The following is a 14,621-nucleotide window of genomic DNA, read 5'->3' on the forward strand; positions in this document are numbered from 1 at the left end:
TATGCTCAAAAAAAAACCTTTACAAAAATGCTTCATTTTTGAATAACTATCCCAAAAAGGGACAACCAACAAAAAAAACCACATTTTTATTAGGCATAACACTTGTGGATAGACACCACAACTTAGCCGCAACTAACAAATAAACACCTCAATTTTAAAAACACACATCTAGACACCTCAACTTAGTTTGAGTTGGTCTCATAAGCACACTCATCCTACATGGCATTTCGCATGAATTACATGACATTCTACACGACACCTTGCATGACATTTCACGTGTGTTTATGGGATCACTTTAAACCAAGTTGAAGTATCAGTGTATTCTCAAAGTTTAAATGTTAACTTGTCAGTTGAAATCAAGTTAAAATTTATTTATGTATTAAGCTTTTTTATTACCCTTACTAGTTAGCTCTCATAAAAGGATGGTATTTGGTTGAAGTAGAAAAAATAAGTAATTGAAATTGGAAAAATATTGTCCTTTTTTGGACAATAGTAGGAAGCATACACATGTTTCATGATCTCCTGTTACACAACAACCACATCTTGATTCCACGTAAGTTGAGGTCAGTTATATAGTTACATGAATCTTCACTTACCATATCGCGTTACTTAAGCTCATCTCAAACCGATATTATACAAAACACAGATTGTTTAAGTCATGATCTGATGTTACATAAATCATACATTAGTATTTCTATCTACCTCAACTTACAACCCAACTTGCATGAGATAAAATTAGAGAATAAAAAGTTCTCTAACTTCTCATACTAAAATTGAGAGATTAAAAGCTCTACAACTCCTCATATTGAACTGAAAAGCCACAACGACATCGTTTCGTCCTTGTTGAACTTTCTTCATCAACAATCTGATCTTCTACTAGGAATACATGCTCATGGTTTTCTGCAAGTACAATTGATGGACTATTAGATTTGGCAATCTCAGATTCTTCTTGATGGGCGCTCCTCGTGTTCTCACTGCCACCAGCTGGTAAGGAGGATTTATCATTGGGCGTTGCAATATTGACTGCTGATTGTGAGGATGCCCCATCTACGTAGCAGTTATGCAGCCTCTGTCGGGTAATGAGCGATGCAAGAAGCTGATACCACCTGGAAAGAGCTTCTGCTTCAGTCCTCCTCCGCTCTTTGGCCTCTCTTCTCACCTCTTCTTCTGCATATGCCTGATAACATCTCAAGGAATTCAACATTAGTTCTACCGGATTGCTCCAAATACAGTAATAGTTTTGGACATCTTTGATAGCATTTGAAAGAAAAAGTTTTGAAACATGAAGGTGAATTTTGCCACAGAAACACGATTGGTCCCCCATTATGAAGGACCTCAAATATGTAATGAAGTAATGAAAATATATTCCAGTTATGCAATTTAATTACCTCTAGAATTGCATCCTTGAACTCGGTACACACCACAATCCCCTCATAAACAGGTAGAGATCGACCATTCCGGAATTCAAATCCAACCATAGCAGGTGCAAAATCTATTTGCAGCCTTTTAGCAACAGGAACCAACCTTGGCAATCTCAAGTGGACTGTACCGGGTGGAAGGCACTTCTCAGACCAGACATCCACTTGACCACGCTCATTCTAGAAAAAAACCAGCAACAGTCACATTCTAGATGAAAACAACCATAAAGACAAGATCGGCAAATAAACCAAAAAACTGAGGAGCTAAATCTTGTTATTAATTATTCCATCTCTACATATAAGAAAAGAAGCGAAATGATGTACATATAAACATGACATGAATGTGTGAACAGGAACAGATAACCTTCTCAAGCAAAACCATCTCAAGAAGCCAACAAACAAACCAGAAGCAATATTTGAACGATGTCAATGAGTGTAGTTGAAGAGGAAAATTGCACAGAACTGCTTATTCTCCAGATTGAAGCCTAGTACTTTTCAACTCATCATAAGATCTGTTTAATTGTGGTGTGTACGATTGGACTAATAAAGCACATCTGAAGGATGTTAACAAATTGCCTTTAACTATACACAAAATATTGAAAATATTCAACATATATCCTCTTATATGGGAACAATAACTTATCCATGTCATTTAAGTGTTTATCCATGTCAAGAAGTAAAGGGAAAAAGAAATTATCTTAGTTGGGAGAGAAATCCAAAGGGAATGATGATAATGGAACTACCAGTAGCTAAGACTTAGGATCGTGGAAAGTCTGTCATGACTCAAATAATGGCAGATGCCTCTGTCTTTAACTCATTATTGAAAATGAAATATTCTTAAACGAAATGAGAATTAGCTATATGAAAGATGGATAAACTAGATGGATTAACAAGGTTTAGATGCTATGGATCTGTCAAAAGAACTACAGAGCTTTACATGATGTTGTGAAAGGATAAAAGGGGTCCTTACTGAAGAGGATTTGAACCTGAAATAGGACTAATGCAGATCTGGGCTTTCAGAAAGATGAAGATGCAAAGGGAAAATAGACAGTCTTTTAAACAATCAAGCTAACATAAGATTCCAGCATGCACCCACTTAGAGCAGATGGAGATTCTCAGATGGGAAAAGCGGAAAATAGTCTATCTAAGCATGGTTCCAAACAAATATTGATCTTATTTTGTTATAGCTTATAATTTAGCATAAAACTCAAATCCCAAATAAATCTCAACTTTCTCAACATGTGTATCACTTAGAAGGCTTCACCTTAGGAACAATGCCATTTACTGCAGGAGGAAGAAACAGCGGTTCAGTTTGCCACTGTCCATAGAGGGCGACAGTTCCTCCACAATCCCCCTCTCCATAATCATCATCTTCAACATCCTGTCCTTTGTTCTGCTTTCCAGAACGCTTCAGAACCTGAGCATAAAAGAGCAGCTTATGGTACTTGTGGAGTTGTGGACAATCAAAAGTTATAATGCAGACACACAAAAGATTTATGTGCAAACAAACCTTTGCCGGTATCTCATTAGCTTTGACTTGGAGCCCCTCGCGAAGCCATCTTTCCTTTCTCTGGAGTGTTCGTACACAGGATCGTGGGTATACTGGATGACCAGAACAAAAACCTAATACAGGTCCTTTGGGGTAAAGTATCTGATTTTTGTTAAGCCATCTTTCAATTATGTATAGTTGATGGCTTCTGTAAGCCTGCAGAAAAAATTAGTTCAAAACAAATTTATTGGTACAATGTGTCACATTTTAGCAAATACTTGTGTTTGTTATACCTGTTGATTTGTTGGAAGCGGTTCAGTCAATTGCCTAGTTTCCAACTCCATATCTTCAAGATAGCTCCTGGTTGCTGTAAAAGAATTCCGTGTAAAGAATTTTGCATGAGTTCTCTAGCACTATGTTCACACATATCCAGCAGACAATCATTACCTCCTTGTGCAAAATTAACTACATCACTGGTGGCAACAGACTCCAACTCCTTTAATGGTGCCAATACTGCATCCCACCAAATTGAGTTGACTCGTTCACATGCTATCTTGTACCACTTTGTACAGTACCTGACAAGAAAATTGAAAGATGTATTAGGCAGAAGCATATACCAGTTAATCTCATGCTTACAGACTCTTCCAATTAATTTAAAAGCTTCTGAATTGATCCAATGTCATCAAAGGTGAAAAGCGTTAAAAAGTGCTCCGGGTTTATCATAGCTTTAAGAGTAAAGCAAAAATAAAGTGTAATGATAATAATAAGAGTACTTTAGGTCATAAACGAAATGATGAGGTCTACAATAATACAACAACAACAACATACCCAGTCTGATCCCACAAGTTGGGTATGGAATGAGAACTATGATGATTAAGTAACAATGGTTTGCACCTCATCTATGAAGGGAAGGGGTAAAACAAGGAAAAAATGACAAGGGAAAGACACGATGGTTTAAGATTCTGTATGTGAAACAATGATGGTATGAAAAAAGTAAATATATAGTAATGAAACCAAGGAGTAAATCAAGATGGACAAACCATAAAATATGAACCCATAAAGAGGAGTATTATGCTGCAGATAAAATGATTATGATTATATATAAAACGATGACTAGCAGAACTAAACCTAAGAGAAACTACAGCACTAAATGAAATTTGTTACACTAAAGCAGCGTGAACTGGAAACCTGCGTGTCACATCTTTAGCTCCATTTCCAGCAAAAGCAACAACATATCTTAAAGGCAACTTGCATGCAGCAGCTGCAGCTTCCACATTTTGCTCTCCATCAGTGATTGCATTTACGACATCAACATGCACCCATTTCCCAGTCAGGTTCTCACAACTGCAGTAGACCTCTGCCCAGTATAGAGGTGCCCCTACTTTCCTAGATCCAAGAGCAGTTGATATTCCATGAGAGGAAGTTGAACACTCTTCTGCTTTAATTTTCTTCTTTTTGAACGGTGATACATTTGATGAAGTACTTTCTACATCCTTCACATCTGAGACCATAGTGTTCCTAGCAATTTCAACTGCAGTGGTAGAAAGAGCCATTTCCAACTGCATCTCAAATTCAAGATCCCCTTTTCTCTTTGGCCGCTCTCTATTCATAATGCATGCATCATTAGAATCACCCTGAGCATCTAATGTTGATGGTGACATTCTTTTATTAGACTTATCTGTAATAGTTTCTCTAGACTTGTCATTGTTAGCTTGGCCAGCAGATGTTGAAGTCTTATTGGAAACATTATGCTTGTCATTGGCCATAGATTTAGCAGAAGAGAGAGGAGAACGCTTTGGTCCAGCCACCATCAATGTTGAAGAGTTAAATATCCCGCTACCAGCCCTACTAGGGCCTTGACCAGAGGGATATGGTTTCTCAATTTCAGGCTTCAAGGAAGCCACATCCAAGATTGATACGAACCTGCAATGAATGTCTTCAGATATCTTGAAGGTAATTTCATGAGATTAAAAACTTGCTATCTTTGGGGCTTTCTTAAAGCTTGCAAGATCATAGAAAAAATAAGCAACTTAAATTGTCCTTTCAGTATACCACCAGGGGGTTTTCATGTTTGAAACGCAGTAAAGAACCTGTACAAGAGGGGAGATCTAATGCAAGGTATTGATGCAAGGATTAAGAGTAGGGACCAGGTTCCTTAAGTTGAGTACAGGATCTGTTAGTTACCTTTCCAGAAGTTAGTTGGAGTTACTGTTCACTGGAAAGTTAGTTAGGATTTCTGTTAGAGTCTGTTAGACTCATTCTTTTGATTAGCTGTATCCATTCATGCAAGTATAAGTACGATTGTAATAGTCATTGTAAGGCATCTGATGAAATACAAATCTCTTCTTTCTTCTTCTAATATCTCTCTCAACTAAGCTCTCGATTTTCCAGAGCTAGTTTTCATCTTCCTTGAGTAACCTCCTGGATTAACTTTCTCCACGAATCAATTGTGCATCAGATTGTCACCTAACTTCCTAGACCATGCCACTTGTTACCAAAAATAAAGTCTGCAGAAGGGAACTTTCACAAATGTGTCAAAAGCCAGGGGGAATTTGAATTGTCAGAACTTAGCTAGGTTATATTTATTCACTTCCTTACTCTGGCAATAGTCAATTCGTTGATAAATGTGTTAAAATAACGATGCAATAGCTCTAGCAACTAACTAAATATGTAACAGAAAAATGAGAAACAGAACTCACTTAATACGAACTGGGGAACACAAGTCATAAAAATAATCCAACTGACTTGAGACAGTTTCAAAGTTTAAATGCTCTACACAGCTCAACTCCCTCCCTCCCTCTGACTTACACATTGACATGAATCCCCATGGACAACAAGTTAGGACTTAGAGCATTTAAACATATCGTCATTCAGAAGCCAGAGTAATAAATAATAAAACAGTTAGTACAAAGAACAATAGAGGCTATTTAGTTGCAATAAGAATAGGAAAAATAGTAGCTTACCTGGTGGTAAGATTCAAAGCCCTAAACAGTGCCACAGATAATGCAGCAACCTGTAATAATAAAAAAAGAAAAGGGGTTGTTTCTAAGATCAATGGGCAACATACTAATCACTGTTTCTTCTATCAAGATGTAGAGGCCTGCACAGCCTCTAATTCTGCTTTTAAATATGTAGGTTCCAAAATTTAAGCAATTAACCATGATATTACACCATATCCAAATGACCACAGTTTCTTTTTTTTTTCTTTTTTTTTTAGACAAGAAGGGAAAACAACGAACTTAAGAACTATCTAATTGGACAAACACAAAAACAGGGTAGGTTGTTCAACTTCTTGTCTGAGAAACTTCCACAAGCGGATCTGCCATGAATTACAAGAAATTGCAAGCTAAATTTAGTGACTTTAGCAGAAAAGCAAAAGTTACACCATTTTCTTCAGCAGCAACCATCATTGACTATTACGATCTCCTGTGACAATAAGACTGCTTATGTCTACCATGATAAGCATGCAACCTAGTCTCCAGCCATCTGATTCATATCTAGCGGAGGACATTCAGAACTCTGTCCGGTATTTTCAAAGTTCGGTTTCGGTAATCGGTAATTGAAAGTAGATACCAAATATCGAACTTTCAGAGTTTGGTCCAGTACGGTAAACCAAACTTCGGTACAGGAAATCCCAGTACAGTAAGTCGGTAATTGCATATAGACCTCACCCTTACAAGGCCACAACTCTTTTTTACCACCCCACCACCACCACACACACACTCTTTTGGTTGGCCTGATTTATTTCACTCACATCAACCACACTCCTTATCTCCCCTCTTCTAAACACCCAATTAGTTCTGCGTTAAAGTCTGAATTACTCCTACCACTGTCCATTAATTATATTTCTACCCACAGCTTGTTTTTCCCTCAATAATTTTACATATTTAAATAGGAACTCAGAGAGTATAGAAAGGTTGAAATGGAAAGTAATAGCTATGAGGCTACTGACTGATTTGAATGGGACAGTGACCTAGAAAACAACTAGCATTTCAACTCTCTGGAGCATTGAAATTTTAACTTGTTGATCACTGTGCTTCTGGCTCCATAATTAGAGACTAATTTCTAAATAGAAAGTGAAAATTCTTGAAAATTGTACACAAGGTTAGAGAGAGAGAATTTGATCGGTTATAATAACAAATAAGAAAAACTGCCATGTATCAAAGTCAATTGACTGTGAATCTTCAGTTTATTTAAGGCATCATATCACCACTTGAGCTAAATAGATAATCTGACAAAAGAGTAAGGCAATGCCTATAATTGGAAAAATGTAATGGACTAAAATACTTCAGTATTCAGTAGTACCGACTCTCTTCCTCTCATCTCCTCCTTCTACTGCTTTCCACAACCACTGCAGGTCCGTACCACCATAGTCGGGTTTGGGTGGTTTCGCTCCTCCCCCTAGCCTTCCCTTTTCTTTTCCCTTTTTTGGGGTTTTCTTTTGGTCCCGCATTGCAGGTGGAGTCCGAGCAGCAGTCGCGGCGAACAGTAATTTTGGTGACCAGTAACTCCGGTGAACAGTACTCTGGCACGGGCGACAAGCGGCAGTGTTTCGGCAGCAGCAGAAGCATTACTTAGAAACTATTGCAGTAGATTTCTGGGCAGTTTCTGCACAGGCACTCGAGTTTCTCTGGCAGTTCCTGGTGGTGAACAGTGATTCCGGTGAATGAACAATATTTTCCGGCAGAGAACGGCATTTCCGGCGGCAAACAGAGATTTTTTCAGTGGTGAACAGGTTTTATTTACTTGGAGTTGGTACCTCCAATAGCCCATTTCCTGTCTTTTAGCCTCATAAATTTTATTGGTCAACCTTATTAAATACCTATTTAACTGTTTATAGACTATTGCTAACTTGTGCTTTAGTAGTGATCCTTCGTTTGTCTTAGGTTAACCTTTCACTAGCGTTTATTTGCCTTACTGACTTTGGTGAGGGATGGTAGACTAGGATCATGTTCTCGGTTGGCATCAGGGGCTAGGGTTGGGGGGGCTAAGGGGGTTGAGGGAGCTTCTAGGTTGAGAGTAGGGTCTTGGAATATTGGGACTTTATCGGGTAAGTCCATAGAATTAGTTAAGATTCTTAAGAAGAGGAGAATTAGGATAGCTTGCGTCCAAGAGATCCCTGGAGAATTTTGGAAGAATGCAGGTAGGATAGGATTGGAGTAGCTGACTGGGTTGTTTAATGTCATTCTCAAGACAGCGAAGATGCCGGAAGAATGGAAGTAGAGTACAATATTTCCGTGTACTCTTACAAGGGAGACATTCAAAGCTGCAACAACTATAGAGGTATCAAGCTGCTAAGTCACACTATGAAAGTGTGGGAAAGAGTGGTGGAAATGAGGGTGAGGAGAGGTGTGTCTATTTCAGAGAACCAGTTTGGATTCATACCAGGGCGCTTGACTACAAAAGCAATTCATATTGTAAGGAGATTGGTGGAGCAGTATAAGAAGTGGAAGAGGGACTTGCACATGGTATGCATTGACTTAGAAAAGGCCTATGATAAAGTGCCAAGAGAGGTCCTATGGAGATGCTTGAAGGCTAAAGGTGTGTCTGTGGTGTACATTAGAGCGATAAAGGACATGTATGATGGAGCTAAGACCAGGGTAAGGACTGTAGGAGGAGACTCAGAGCACTTCCCTGTTATGATGGGGTTGCATCAGGGATCAGCTCTTAGCCCGTTTCTATTCGCCTTGGTGATGGATGAATTAACGCGACAAATACAAGGTGAGGTGCCTTGGTGTATGTTGTTCGTGGATGACATAGTCCTGATTGACGAGACTCACAATGGGGTTAACGATAAGCTGGAGGGCTGGAGACAGATGTTGGAGTCTAAAGGATTTAAATTGAGTAGGACCAAAACAGAATACTTGGAATGCAGGTTCAGTGGCCTACAACATGAGGCTGACGAGGAAGTGAAGCTTGGTACCCAGGCCATTCAAAAGAAAGAAAGTTTCAAGTATCTTGGGTCTACTATACAGGGAGATGGGGATATCGACGACGATATTTCACATCGTATTGGTGTAGGGTGGATGAAATGGAAGCTCGCCTCCGGAGTGCTGTGTGATAAGAAAGTGCCACTAAAACTTAAAGGCAAGTTCTACAAAGTGGTGGTTAGATCGACTTTATTATACGAGGTGGAGTGTTGTCCTGTCAAAAAATCTCACGTTCAGAAAATGAAAGTCGCGGAAATGCGAATGCTGCGGTGGATGTGTGGGCATACTAGGAGGGGCAGAATTAGGAATGAAGATATCCAAGACAAGGTAGGAGTGGCATCGGTGGAGAACAAGATGCGGGAAGCGAGGCTGAGGTGGTTTGGGCATGTGAAGAGGAGAGGCACAGATGCTCCAGTGCAGAGTTATGAGAGGCACAGATGCTCCAGTGCAGAGATATGAGAGGCTGGCTATGGACGATTTCAGGAGAGGCAAAAGAAGGCCGAAGTAGTATTGGTGAGATGTAATTAGATAGGATATGGCATAGTTTCAGCTCACCGAGGACATGACCTTAGATAGGAGGTTGTGGAGAACTCAGATTAGGATAAAAGGCTAGGTGACTTATCCTTACACCATAGTAGTTGTAGTTCTGCTCATTTGTTTATTGCCATTTGATTTCTGCATTTTATTGCTGCTTATAGGTGTGGGGACGTTGTACTTTGATTATCTTATTTATTTATAGTAGTTAATGCCTCTTTCTTTCCGTACTATTCTACCATGGCTTCCTCGCTTTTGGTATTCCTTGTTTTTATCTTGTTTTCGATATGTTTGGCCCTATCTGACCTTTTATCTTGTTTTCCTTTCTTGAGCTGAGGGTCTTTCGGAAACAGCCGCCCTACCTTTCAAGGTGGGGGTTAGGTCTGCGTACACTCTACCCTCCCCAGACCCCACATAGTGGGATTACACTGGGTTTGTGGTTGTTGTACTCCCGAATACTGTATCAGTTACCGAATTACCAAAATTCCCGGTTCTGCTCAGTAACTCAGTTTCCGGTGAATTATGCCTACCCCTATTCATATCCTAAAGCAAGAAGACGCAAATATATGATGGGGCAGAGATGTAAACATGTGATGTAGAGGAAACATGTCAAATGTCAGGGTAGCCTTATTCCATTACGCAAGAACTTCCCAAGAAAGCATGGAATGTTACGGAAAAAGCTATGCTCAGAACAGGCAAAACAAGGAGGAAATGCTTACAAAGGAAAACATACCTCTTCTGGGGTCCCTTCCTGGGACTCAAGAGTTGATACCAAAGCTGAATGAAATGGCTTCTCCGTATCATTTGCACCTCTAACACGGAAATGACTGTGGAACTGCATCCAGTGGTAAAAGTGAAATAAAACAATGAAACTTGTATATCAAAGGGCAGTTATGATGATAACAAGTAACTCATACCCAATCGACAAGAGGAGATAGCACCTTTGCAGTAAGTTTTGGAACATCTGTCAATTTCAGCAGATGTGCGGGCAGCAGTGAAAGTAAAGAAGCCTGGCAAAAGTAAGTAATTTCTTATATAGTATAAGTATCAGTACTTGAAGCGTACAATTTAAAGGCAAAAACTCACCAGTATTTCCATATCATGCAGACAGAAGAGGTGTAACATGCTAAGTCAAATATTAATGTTTTTTCGAAGAAAAAAAGTCAAAGATTAATGTCATAATAAATGAGAGTTGCCGAAAAAAACATATGAAAATTGAAATTATCTGAGATTATGTATGCATAGCCATAAAGTTCACAGTGATCCTGTGTTGTAGAATCATATGGACATTAAATTTACACAATTTCTAAGTTTAACACATATCACAACTATAAGTCCATAACAGCAAGAAAGGTGAAAGATGACTAATCTAGTTAGACATAAAATAGGATTTTCCTACACAATTTTCCACATCTTTGTAATTTTCACTCCCACTCATATATTCCTCAAAACTACCTTAGGTTTGAAATATAATTTCATGCAGAAAATTTTGGCAAAACTTCTAAAAAGTAAGGTCATCTTACTCCCTCTTACTGTTTCATCATTTTCTCCATCCACCCATGCCTAGTTGACTACGGAAAACAGAGAATTATACTGTTCTTGACGTAGAATTCCTTAATTCCCCAAAGTTGGAATGAACTTTCCTGTTTTATTTATCTTCTGTTTCTTTTTCTTGGAGCCTGGTACGTGGGGTGGATTCAAGTCAAGAATAAAAAACAATCCAATAAAATAATTGTTAGGAGGTTTGGCACATCAAATACCAGTACATGCTAATATTAGTGACAATTGGGAGAAAGAATATCAAACTACAGACATAAGAAAGAACCTGAATAAGAGGATCGTTGCAAGCGCTATCTACCAATCTGCCCCTTGCTAGTAAACAAAGCAAGTTAACCTTATGCACAAGCTCAGCCAATTCCTGTAATTCAGGGGGGGGGGAGTATAACTTGATGCACGTCCAACAAGGGATTAAAATCATAGATCACGGTAATCATATATTTTCTCTATCATATTCAAACCACCTTTTCTTCAGCAGTTGCTCGGCGTACTGTCTTCTGTTTACTAGGATCAGGCGGAGCATCAAACTCAACAGTCACACCAATGATTGTATCTTCCTTAACATTGCTTTCAGACTTCAAAGTATGAACTGACCCATCTTCCCAATCAATACCATCAAGTTCATCTTCCCTCTCAATACTCTGACAGTGAACATATGTACTTCCATTTTCCACTTCCGATGGCACATTTTGTAACACATCAGTAGTGCAGCATTTAGCATCTAATGTAGTCCTTACAACTGTAGTACCAGTAAGCTGCTTTTCTGCCTCCCTTGATCCGTTCTCTGGCTAAACATATAAAACACAATAGAAATTAAGAAATCTATTATACAAATGCAGTTCATGTCTAAATCATCATCCGAAACACATGGAACCCACATATGATTATTCAGCACTATGAAACAAAGAGATACCTCTTCCTGAAGGAAATGTTTCACTCAGTACATTGCCTAACTGAAGTGATAGAGAAAGAAACAAACAAACCTCGCCCATGGTATCCTCTTTGCGTAGGTAACTATCATCTGTTTTCAGACCCCGAGAGCCACGTGACTTGTTGACTCGTTGCAAAAGTTTCCCCACTGCACCTTGAGATATGTTTGCAAGAGTTTCTGAAATCAAGCGTGCTATTCTTAACGTAGTTTCAACCTTAAAGTACTCAAATCTCTACTATTATTGTCAATGCATATTAAATTACTTGTCAAGATTTTAAAAAATAGTAATTAATAATGAACGATTGCAATGGAACAAACCATTGCCACTGGCTTCGTTTTTGCAGCCGCTTTGGCTCTCCATCTCATCATAGTATTTCGAAGAGTCTTCATCTGCTGTCCAAAATGGAACACATAAGTTAATTGGACCTCAGTGTGCTCCGGGTAATGAAACTAACAAACTAGCACATAACACAAGTCCATGCATAAGCATATTGATCCTAGTCACTAGTCATTTGCAAAACTCATGAATGTTTGTTTCAAGTAAGACACTACTCGGGAAGACAAACAGAAATTACTAATCATCAAAATACACACGTTATGAATTGAAAATAAAGAAACAAGCCTCAGATCCAGCTATTGAGTACTCGCTCGGCTTTTCACTTCAACCACAAGATTTCCAAATCTATAACCCAAACCAAGAAAGGGCTACTAACAAAAAAATGAATCCCAACTATAACTAGCAAAGAAAGATGAAAAGATCCCATATAGGATAGTGAATTTAAAGAAGAGACCAGCTAAAAGAATATGTGCAAGAATCCAAGATTGATTTGTGCACATTCTTCCTTATGTTTTGGTGTCATGATGTTGGTTAAAGAAAAAATACCACTTGATAAACAGAATGCCAAAGATATCTAGCAAAGAAAGACGAAAGAACCTGAAAAGGGGATTGTAAGAAGGACCAGAGAAGCAAATAAATGTGAAACAAATATCTAAAAGTTGAAACTTTATGCTGTCTGGTTGTGTTTTTGTTGGCATGTTGTGTGATTAAAGAAACATGCCAGTTGATAAACTGAATTCCATAGACAACTAGCGAAGAAAGATGAAATAATCCTATAAAGGGGTAGTCATAGAATAGGATAAAATAAACTAAAATTGAGAAACAATATCAAAGATTTGAACTTTCTATGTATTCTTGATTTGTTGTGTAGTTAAACATTTGTTAAACTGAAACTCAGAGAAAAATATGGAAAAGATAATCCTTTAAAGCGGTAGTTAAAGAATAGGATAAATAAACTAAAAAGGCATAATACGTAAATAGACATTCAAACTTAGCCTCAGCTGGCAAGTAAATGCTCCAACTTTGAGTATGCATATTTGCACGCATCAACTCATCTCCACTGGGTTAGTTGAACACTCCTTACAAAATGATCATCTAGATAACTCCAAAATTTATATGTTATGTCAACATCTGGTGTCCACAAGATAGGGGACGAGTTGAAGTATTTAGTTGTCAATTGAAACCAAGTTGAGGTGTCTAGATGTACATTATCAATGTTAGAGCGCTTACTAGCCAATTGAGGCCAAGTTTTAATGTTTGTTTATGTATTAAGCCAACTAAAAATGAGATATAATAACCAAAGACCGACTTTTAATGCATTCTTGGTTATGTTTTGATGTGGTTAATCAGTTGCTAAACTGAATCACAGAGAAAAGTAGAAATGATGTCATAACTGGATCATAAAAACACTGGTGATAACCGAAATTGAAGAACAAGAAACTACGAGAATAGTGTTAATACTACAAAATGAAAAACAAGAATCAAAAAAAATGAATTTTTATGCATTCTTAATTGTGGTTGAAGAGTTTGTGAACATACCAGTTGATTGATTTTGTCGCTTTGCCTGATTTCTGGTTCGCATTTTTTCTATCAATTTAGCAAAATGAGAAGAAGAAGAAGAAGAGGCACGCGTGTTTGGTACGGTTGAAACCTATGAAATTCCCAAAACCCGGGAAGGAGGGGCAGAATTGTGTGTTTTTTTCTTTTTTTCCCTTTTGTTATATTATGATATCCAAAATATATGTAATTGAGATAAAATTTTGTTTTTTTTTGTTTTTTTTTTTTAATAATGATGGTGTTCGAATCAGTTTTTGTGTATTTCAACTAATTTTATGATATACGTGTCACCTTCTATCAACAACAAGTATCAGATAATTCTATCCATCAAGACTAAGACAAATAAAAAAAATCACCTAATATTTTTTTTGCTAGAGTTGAACGTGAGATCTAATAGCTCTCAAACACTTCAATGACCACTCGACCACACGGTGCTAAATTATTTGTTTTCTACTTCTTTTTTTTTTAACTTAGTTATTGCAGATCTTTCAGAAACAATTTTCTTATCATTCCATGAGATAGAGGGCTAAGATATGCATGCATATACTTACCTTTTGTGCAAGTGGTTATTTCCTTCGTAGTTTGGGATTATACGTAAATTGATATTTTTTTAATTTTACACGTAATATAAGAATAGATTTTCTAATCGTAGTTAAATTAGATCAAAAATTCATATCTAAATTTCATGTCAAAATTACTGAAATTGAGCATTATATGCCTAAAGTTTGCTCTTTGCCAAGACCATAATTTCAGTACAAAAAGAGAAACTTACGTAAATATATTATATTAAAAAAATATTTATCATTTATAGCAATAATATTTTTTTCAATAGACACTTATAATACAGTTTTAATACATATTAGCGAGA

General features: G+C 37.7%; 1 protein-coding gene across 2 annotated transcripts; it reads right to left on the reverse strand.

Moving 5' to 3' along the window:
• Positions 1-455: 455 nt before the first annotated feature.
• On the reverse strand, positions 456-13,892 carry LOC129897057 (DNA repair protein RAD4). Of its 2 annotated transcripts, none has more exons than XM_055973006.1 (15): positions 13,736-13,892; positions 12,178-12,252; positions 11,912-12,036; positions 11,393-11,716; positions 11,197-11,289; positions 10,289-10,381; positions 10,105-10,206; positions 5,871-5,920; positions 4,096-4,830; positions 3,355-3,482; positions 3,201-3,274; positions 2,929-3,123; positions 2,683-2,835; positions 1,389-1,598; positions 456-1,177 (listed from the first exon to the last, which is right to left on the reverse strand). In XM_055973006.1, the coding sequence occupies exons 1-15, from the start codon at positions 13,776-13,778 to the stop codon at positions 791-793; spliced, it is 2,787 nt and encodes a 928-aa protein (XP_055828981.1). In that variant the 5' UTR covers positions 13,779-13,892; the 3' UTR covers positions 456-790. The 2 variants fall into 2 exon arrangements, with proteins under 2 accessions (XP_055828981.1, XP_055828979.1); XM_055973004.1 differs by having other exon boundaries at positions 11,393-11,712; positions 11,842-12,036.
• Positions 13,893-14,621: the final 729 nt, after the last annotated feature.

Source organism: Solanum dulcamara, chromosome 1, assembly GCF_947179165.1.
Source record: "Solanum dulcamara chromosome 1, daSolDulc1.2, whole genome shotgun sequence".
Taxonomy (NCBI): Eukaryota; Viridiplantae; Streptophyta; class Magnoliopsida; order Solanales; family Solanaceae; genus Solanum; species Solanum dulcamara.